Source organism: Gigantopelta aegis, chromosome 8, assembly GCF_016097555.1.
Source record: "Gigantopelta aegis isolate Gae_Host chromosome 8, Gae_host_genome, whole genome shotgun sequence".
NCBI lineage: Eukaryota > Metazoa > Mollusca > Gastropoda > Neomphalida > Peltospiridae > Gigantopelta > Gigantopelta aegis.
The window spans coordinates 23210699-23220081 of NC_054706.1; the positions used below are offsets into that span (position 1 = coordinate 23210699).

The 9383-nt window shown below is 39.9% G+C and overlaps 2 protein-coding genes across 2 annotated transcripts in view; one reads left to right on the top strand and one right to left on the bottom strand.

Annotated features, from left to right (window-relative positions):
- Positions 1 to 775, bottom strand: part of LOC121379900 — a 21735-nt gene extending 20960 nt beyond the window's left edge. Inside the window, exon 1 of the mRNA XM_041508571.1 lies at positions 735 to 775. Within this exon, the coding sequence (XP_041364505.1) occupies positions 735 to 739 (5 nt within the window). The 5' untranslated portion in view covers positions 740 to 775. The remainder of the gene's footprint in view (positions 1 to 734) is intronic.
- Positions 776 to 8003: 7228 nt separating this feature from the next.
- Positions 8004 to 8504, top strand: LOC121379551. The gene has a single exon (XM_041508195.1). The coding sequence runs from the start codon at positions 8004 to 8006 to the stop codon at positions 8502 to 8504; it is 501 nt and encodes a 166-aa protein (XP_041364129.1).
- The last annotated feature ends 879 nt before the right edge of the window (positions 8505 to 9383 follow it).

Below are 9383 nucleotides of genomic sequence, written 5' to 3' on the forward strand. Positions count from 1 at the left end.
CACACATATACGTACATAGATATAGACACAGACGTACACACATTCATACATTCAGAGACCTACACACATTCATACACATACATGTACGTACATAAATATAGACGCATACATACACACATTCATACACACATGTGCATACATATATATAGACACTAACACACACATTCATACGCTCAGAGACATACACACATTCATACACACATGCACGTACATAGATATAGACACAGACATAGACACATGCATACACTTAGAGACACCCAAACATCCATACATACACATGTACGTACATAGATAGAGACACAGACATACATACATTCATACACACATATGTACGTACACAGATATAGACACAGACATACACACAGCCATACACCCAGAGACATACATGCACACATATACACGCATGTACATATATAGATATAGACACAGACATACACACATCATACACTCAGAGACATACACGCACACATACACACACAGGTGCATATATAGAAATAGACAGACATACACACATTCATACACTCAGAGACATACACGCACATATACATAAACACTCATTCATTAATACATGCATACATATACACGCTGGCACACACACACAGATACATAAACACACTGGCACATACACACTCATTCATACATACATACATACATACATACATACACACGCACGCACGCACATACACACACGCACGCACACACACGCACACAAAGAAACAAAAACTAATACTCACATCATATTTACAAAATAGAACCGCTCCTCGGGCTCATGACAAATAACAAGAGTCATTATTATTGTTGTTCATTGGAATACACGATGTAATTGCAGGAAACGGCGACCGTTTATACTTTCCACAACATATGCATTACAATTTGTCATACAAACCTGATTAAGAGTAAACTTTTGCAAGATTGTTCTGTATAGGCAGGGTGCCTTAATACAGAGGCAGTTTATCTGTTTTGTTTGACCGCTAGAGCTCATTGATTTAGTAATCATCGGTAAACATGGAGTTAGGTGAATAAGAACAAAGACTGTGCACTTTATGATAGATTTGTGCCACTTTGTGACAGATTTGTGCCACTTTGCATGCATATTGTACTTGGTTCGCTGAATATTTTCTGATATAGTGCCAATTGAACAGCACCCCTGGGTGCCTACAGTGCCACCTGAAAAGAAACCTGTTTTGGCACATTGCCAATATTAGATCTTTTGATATCGCGTTTCTACTCTTTGGCTAATTAAGACACAACAATGCCTAAATTAATTAATTAATATACATAATTATATTATATTCATCATTAACTGGATTTAAGAAATTTTAAACACTTTAAACAAAATGGGCAAATTGGTTTTTTTTTACAATTTGACTTCCGGTTACATATGTAATTTGGTGCTTGTCATTGGTGTTTGATCTAAATTTGATCTAAATTGGTGCTTGTCTTTCTAGAATTTAGACGGCCAAAAATTGCATTCATATTTACTTTACTTTTTTCATGTGTACAACAATTTATAAATAGATATTTATAAATATGCATACAATTAATACACAATCCAACAAGATGCAAAATGTGGTCTGTACGTATTTATATATTTCACAGTTGGCGTATTTTTTAAATACTGACAGAATAAAGACCTTTGAGGAAGCGGGTATAAACAATGCAAACAGACAGACAGACAGACAGACAAATTCTTTAGTTACGTATCATCGTGTGTACAGATTAAAATAAAAACAAGAAATCAACAGTAATAACACCGTAATACAGTAGTAAAAGTACACAAGCCACTTCTATGGAGTAATGTATGGCAGTACCCAGTCTAAACAAAATTGGGTGGCAGTATAAACAGAACAGTGACACAGTAATAGGAGGTATACTCACGAAATACACTTGTGAGAGAAAAATACAACAACTACAACAAGAAACAAACAAAACAATAAATAAAACAAACAAAAACATACACACCCCCCCCCAAAAAACCTCAAAACAAAACCCCAACCTGTTTCATATATTTCTAGGCGTGCAACTAACCCTCCCCTCCCTCTCCTTGGCCCTCCTAGGTACGACGCTGTAATGATGAACATATGTGTTAAGCTTCTGAATCGCATTCTGGTGCATTTAATGTAGCTTTTCTATAATAGTTCTGCTTAGGTAGACAAAAGTGGAGGGTTCCGCGCTCCTTCCAGGATCAGTTTTTTTAATATTCAGTGTGTGCCACAAAGTCCACAACCTAACAACATAACAGATGTTCTGTTTAACTCATCGCCAGTTTTAATATTCAGTGTGTATCACAAAATATGCAGCCTAATACTGTAACAGATATACTATGTCATTTTTAATATAGTAGTTTGACACCTAATAGCCGATGTATTTTTCGTGCTGGGGTGTCGTTAAACATTCATTCATTCATTCATTTTATAATATAGTAAGTAGCCTGTATACTAAGGTCTCACTACACAGATGTCATCTGCCATTGAAACCCATGTTAAACTGCCCAACTTCAAGTGAAGATTGCCCATAGAACGGGTTCTCGTTGGCACTAACAACATACACCATTGCAAACATACATTATATAAGCATTTATTTTCACTCCAAAATTGAGAACATTTCCGTCTCAGTTTTTTGCTATATGACCGCATCTGGCTGTAGTACCGGTCCGAATAGGTGGTTCATTAACCGATTCACTCCGGCTGTCACTTGCGCTATATACCCATGTCCCAAAAGGTCGATGCACAATATTACAAAATAACATGGGCAAAATACAGCCAGAAGGCTTACCATTAAACATACATATTGTTTTAATTCTTCACCATTTGCTAGAAGTGAATATGTGACCCATAACATGTGTCCCAGTTAGGAACTATAGTGGACCGTGATGAATGAACTGTCACCCGGAAGTGATCTGTGTAGTGAGACCTAAGCTAATATTTAAACAGATATATACACGAAGCATAACTGGTAGAAAATACGGATCTGGCTTGTTTGTGGACGTGTGTATGCACGTGAAAAAAAAAACGTTTGTTTTATTTAACGACGCCGCTAGAGCACATTGATTTTTTATCTTATCATCGGCTATTGGACGTCAAACATATGGTCAATCTGACACTGTTTTTAGAGGAAACCCGCTGTCGCCACATAGGCTACTCTTTTTACGACAGGCAGCAAGGGATCTTTTATTTGCGCTTCCCACAGGCAGGATAGCACAAACCATGGCCTTTATTGAACCAGTTATGGATCACTGGTCGGTGCAAGTGGTTTACACCTACCCATTGAGCCTTGCGGAGCACTCACTCAGGGTTTGGAGTCGGTATCTCGATTAAAAATCCCATGCCTCGACTGGGATCCGAACCCAGTACCTACCAGCCTGTAGACCGATGGCCTGCCACGACGCCACCGAGGCCGGTATATGCACGTGAAGGTCCTATGTATGTGTTCATATGTTCAAATGATTGAGGTAACAAACTTTACCTTTTCTGACACCCAATTGCCGATGTGTATTTTTGTGCTGGGTGTTGTTAGACAAACATTCATTCATCCATTGAAGCCTGAGTGAAAGCCTGCAAAATGCACCTAATCGTAGTCTATGAACAAACAAAATATTATTTTACTAAATTTAGTCTTTTTTACACTGTATTTTTGCCCATGGTTTGTCATAACTAAGGTAGGCAGGCAGGTAGGTAGGTAAGTAGGTAGGTAGGAAGGATAGGTAAGTAGGAGAGGTAGGTAGGTAGGTGGGCTATTTCTCGTTCCAGCTAGTGCACCACGACTGATATATCAACGGTCATGGTATGTGCTATCCTGTCTGTGGGATGATGTTTATAAAAGATCCCTTGCTACTAATAGAAACATGTAGCGGTTTTCTAAGACAATATATCAAAGGCCATGGTATGTGCTATCCTGTCTGTGGGATGATGTTTATAAAAGATCCCTTGCTACTAATAGAAACATGTAGCTGGTTTCTAAGACAATATGTCAAAATTACCAATTGTCCATGATTAATAAATCATTGTGCTCTAGTAGTGTCGTTAGTTGGAGGTTCTGCCATTCTAGTTGGAGGTTCTGCCATTCTAGTTGGAAGTTTTGTGCCAATTATTGGAGATTGTTAGGTGGGCATAATTGTCACGGACATTTCTACAACAAGTCAGGGGAATATGCTGTCCAATCCATCCATATAACGTCTTATGTTGTATAAGAACTATGTTACCACCCTAGCTCTTTCACCTACTTGTTATTATGGTAATTCAACTGTAATTTAATGTGTAAAACATTACTATATAAATATATCATTATTATAATACGTCGTGGCCCAGTGGTAAAGCGCTCGACTTATGCACGTTCATTTTAGGATCGATCCCTGTCGGTGGGTCCACTTGGGCTATTTCTCGCTCTACCAAGTGCACCATGACTGGTATGCCAAAAAACTGTGGTATGTGCTATCCTGTCTGTGGGGATGGTGCATAGAAAAATATTCCTTGCTACTAATAGAACAAATGTGGCAGGTTTCCTCTCTTAGATTATGTCAAAAATTACCAATGTTTGACACCCATTAGCCGATGATTAATGAATCAATGTGCTCTGGTGGTTTCGTTAAACAAAACCAAATATAGCTTTATTATAATACGTAATCTCTTTTGTACACATACCTGAATTGCATTTTGTGCTGGTGGTAGTTCTTTCAAGAATTTTTTCAAAGATGGAAATGCATAAGTCTTGCTTCATAATGTTTCTCGCATCCAGACAATTATATTATGTATTTATTTCAACTCATTTTCATGCTAATATCCAATTAAGGTTCAATCACGCTGTCATGGGTACACACCTCAGTTATCTGGGCAGTTGGTTAGTTGTTAGTGGTTAGTGATAGCAAAGAGGGTGTAGTGGTGTCACACCTACCCATTGAGTCGTTATAACTCCGGTACCGGGCTGTGAACCCAGTACCTACCAGCCTTACGTCCGATGACTTAACCACGACACCACCGAGGCCGGCCCAGACAGTTGTGTTATTTCTAGTGTGTTTACATCCACATCGTCAAAACCAGTGTCATTCAAACATCATTCCAAATATACCTTCCATTCTGATCATTGCCGTAGCTGATCAAAGTGCGTCAGTGCATGTAGTGTGTCATTGTGTTTTATCACATTATAGAAGGTATGTCAATGTTATAGACTGGGAAATCCTCTTCCCCCCCCCCCCCCCCCCCCCATTTTGAAGACAAACTCATCTGTAAGCTCATTTACAAAATGTTCACTGAGCACCAAGACATCGGTGTGAGAACATTTAATTATTGTTTTTGTTTAAATGTCTGTCTTTAGTTCCTTAACATGCAGAATTAGTCTTGTATCTAGTTCTTCGTGACCCACCGCGATGATACCTGCTGTATACGTATCTGCTAAATAAATCGGTTATATTTACATAAATCGGTTATATTTAAATAAATCGATTAGATTTAAATAAATCGATTAGATTAACATTATAATAGTTTTGTGGTTTAAATTGTAATAGATTTCTCGCTCCAGCAAGTGCACCGCGAATGTTACCTCAAAGGCCGTGGTATGTACTATCCTGTCTATGGGATGGTGCATATAAAAGACCCCTTGCTGCTAATCGAAACGAGTAGCCCATGAAGTGGCGACAGCGGGTTTCCTCTCTCAATATCTGTGTGGTCCTTAACCATATGTCCGACGCCATATAACCGCAAATGAAAAGTGTTGAGTGCGTCTCTAAAAATAATATATATATATATATATATATATATATATATATATATATATATATATATATATATATATATATATACTACTAAATAAATCGGTTAGATTTACATAATTTGGTTAGATTTAAATAAATAATAATTTTGTGTTTTCACTTGTATTACCTGTTTCTCTCTCTAAAAACCCCAGAAAAACAACAACAACAAAATTTAGCTGAAAATAACGCTACACTAAACCAAGGATTAACATTAGACTTTAATCTATGGTATTCTTAGTTTTGTTAACTTTAGATTAGTTAAACTACATATTATGCATGTTAATTTTGTTAACCTACAACCAGTAGATTAACTAAACTAAGTTTAGGATGAATCATAGTTTACTTATACCACCGTTACGCATACACGCTGAGGAGGGGAGGACTAAAAGCTATTAGAGCACAGTTGAATTTCTAGTCCAATGGGAGCTTCATATTTGGTCACGTGAAGTACATTTATATCCCGATAAAGTACTTCAGACATTCACTTTATAAGCGGTATTGCTGCACGAGATTTTGGCTTTGCTCTAAGACAGAGGACGAGTAACAATACTTTATCGGCGTATAAAGGTAGTGTCGCACGAGAAAACGCTCGGCTAACGCCTCGCCTTTGTCTCGTGTGACACTACCTTTATACGCCGATAAAGTATTGTTTATCGTCCTCTAACTATTACGTGGTTGGTGGATGAATCGTCTCGAGTCGCTATAGGAGAATAAATACTGCGTTTATTACAAAACGGATAACCGGCCTCGGTGGCGCAGTGCTTAAGCCATCGGACTACAGGCTGGTAGGTACAGGGTTCGCAGCCTGGTACCGGCTCCAACCTAGAGCGAGTTCTTAAGGGCTTAATGGGTAGGTGTAAGGCCACTACAGCCTGTTCTTTCTCACTAACCAACTAACAACTAACCCACTGTCCTGGACAGACAGTCCAGATATCTGAGGTGTGTGCCCAAGACAACGTGTTTGAATTTGAATCTTAATTGGATATAAGCACGAAAATAAGTTGAAATGAAAAAAAAAAACCCACCCAGATACAGGGTACCTTACCAGTCTATAAATAAGAGAACAATTTACTGGAAGTGAATATGTTACGCTGATTGCCACGTACGTACGTAGTACAGTGGTGAAACAAATTTACATAATACCAAAAACACTAACATTTCTCTCACCCCACCACTCCAAACAACTTTTACGCATGTCATGTCTTTAATGAGTGGATTTAAATAAATCTATTAGATTAACATTATAATTGTTTTGTGGTTTCAATTGTAATAGATTTCTCGCTCCAGCCAGTGCACCACGACTGTTACATCAAAGGCCGTGGTATGTGCTATCCTGTCTATGGGATGGTGTATATAAAAGATCCCTTGCTGCTAATCGAAACGAGTAGCCCATGAAGTGGCGACAGCGGGGTACGTACACTTATTTAGTCCGTGAACGAAATGTAAGGGAAATAACTGGGCACAAACATCTACTTGATGAATCGTCCCGAGTCATCTGTAGCAGAATAAATGCATTGTTTACTACAGAACAGACAGACAACACACAGGGTACCTACCAGTCTATAAATAAGAGAACTGTTTCTAGAAGTGAATGGTGAAACAAATTTACATCATAATCAAAACACGCGGATTTTCCTCACCCCACCCTACAAATACAACACACACGCACACATATATATACACACACACACACACAAACATAATGTGTGTGTGTGTGTGTGTGTGTGTGTGTGTGTGTGTGTGTGTGTGTGTATATATGAAGAATTTAGGCGCAAAACGCGATATATCCATTTTCCATTTTCAGTAAAAGTGATTGTTTAAATTGGCGTTTTGATAATTAAAAAACAACGGGATTTACCCAATACAATTTCATAAGGATCAATCACGTTTTGCAGCAAAACAGCGTGCCTACGATTAGCCCTTACTGACATACATTAATGGCTTTAACTAAAAACTAGAAAGAAAATGGTTTATATCGCGTTTTGCGCCTACACCTGGAAAAAAGTATCGCAACACCCAAAACAATCAGGCCTCATATCAAAATTTCAAAATATTTTAAAAGTCTGTTTGTGGGGTCCACAATCATAACCCTTTTGCTACACCATGTATTGAGATACGGTGTGCACGTGCTACCGCATGCGGGTAGTGAAACGTGCATTACGGGTACCCCGCACTGGGCAAAACACGTGTTTCAAGCCACCGTTCTTACTGTTAGAAAACTGAGAAGATTTTGTGAATTAATTGATGTTATTAGAATATGGGGCCTCCCCAACTGTCAGATGTTGTCAGATGGCAGGTTATGGGCATGCGGAATGCGGGTATGTCCCTGAGAGCCATCGCAAGAAATGTTGGCCATCATGCATCCACCATCAGCCGATTGGTCCGGAAACATCAACAAACCAATGACTTTAAGGACCGTAATCGTTCCGGACGACCACGTGTGACAAGTCATAGGGAAGATATCGCCCTTCTGAGACTCACCAGGATTCATCCGTTCATGAGAAGTGGCGTGTTGAAACGAGAATGGCTGCCAAATCGTCGTCTTTCAGACAGAATGGTGCGGAATCGACTCAAGACAGCTGGGTATAGAGCCAGACGACCCGTCCGACGTCCGTTGTTAACCCGTGCTCACATTGCCGCACGGCTGGCCTGGTGTCAACAGCGACGTCCATGGAATTTAGCATCATGGCGGAGAATACACTGGTCGAACGAGAGTCGATTTCTGTTGTTCATGACTGAAGGTAGAGCCCGTGTCTAGCGCCAGCGAGGTACAGCTTATGCCCAAAGGCACATCTTGCACCAGGTTCCGTTTGGCGGAGGGTCCATAATGGTGTGGGGTTGCATGTCACACGATTGCAAACTCGACCTTGTAACTGTCAAACTAAACTAAAAGAAGTCAAACCATCCTGCATGAAAACATCCTCCATTTTAAATGGTTTTAAGGTGATTTGAGCAATTTGGACAGGCTACCAAAGTAAAGTGCATCGGACTGTTTACAAAAAAACATAAACATAAAATGTTTAATGACAACCCAACGTCTTAAAGTCCGACAAGCCCAAAAAAGGTTACCTGTCCTAGGTAAGGTTGACGCATACGGCGAGCTGAGGAGCGGAGTGGCACTCCGGTTCGGGACTTGATTTATCTTGGTCAACAAGTCTGCAATGCCGACGTGGTCTTCACAATCCTGTGTAGGGACAGTACAGGGCCAGGTTTTAACGTGTACATTCAGAGCAAGCTGTTGTAGCACACGCCTATCATGGGCACGGGTGCCGGCCTCGGCCGGCTCCCCTTTCCATGACAGGAAAAGGTGGGGGAGGTACCTGTAGGAGGAAGGACCGCCTGCGCTGACTGGCGCAAGACAGCGCCAGCCTCCCGGATGATCGGTAGCAGGCGGAGGGTATGGTGGTGCTATGGAATTTGGAATTTGGATGATGGCCAAAAAGAATGCCAAAGGGAATGAGTACGCATTTTAGATGAAGGAAATTTGGCGCATTTTTAACGATCGTTTAACGGTCGTTCTAAAGAGTAAATATAAGGGAGCTACGTATAGGTTTGGAATTAGTGCGTCGAGAGTAGCTCGTTTATTATACCTCGTTGATGCTGGGGTGTCTCCCTAGGTTGCCCCATAGGGCCCTTA

What these genes read in the sequence shown, in the direction of transcription:
- LOC121379551 (XM_041508195.1), top strand. Translation starts at nt 8,004, where the DNA reads ATGGGGCCTCCCCAACTGTCAGATGTTGTCAGATGGCAGGTTATGGGC.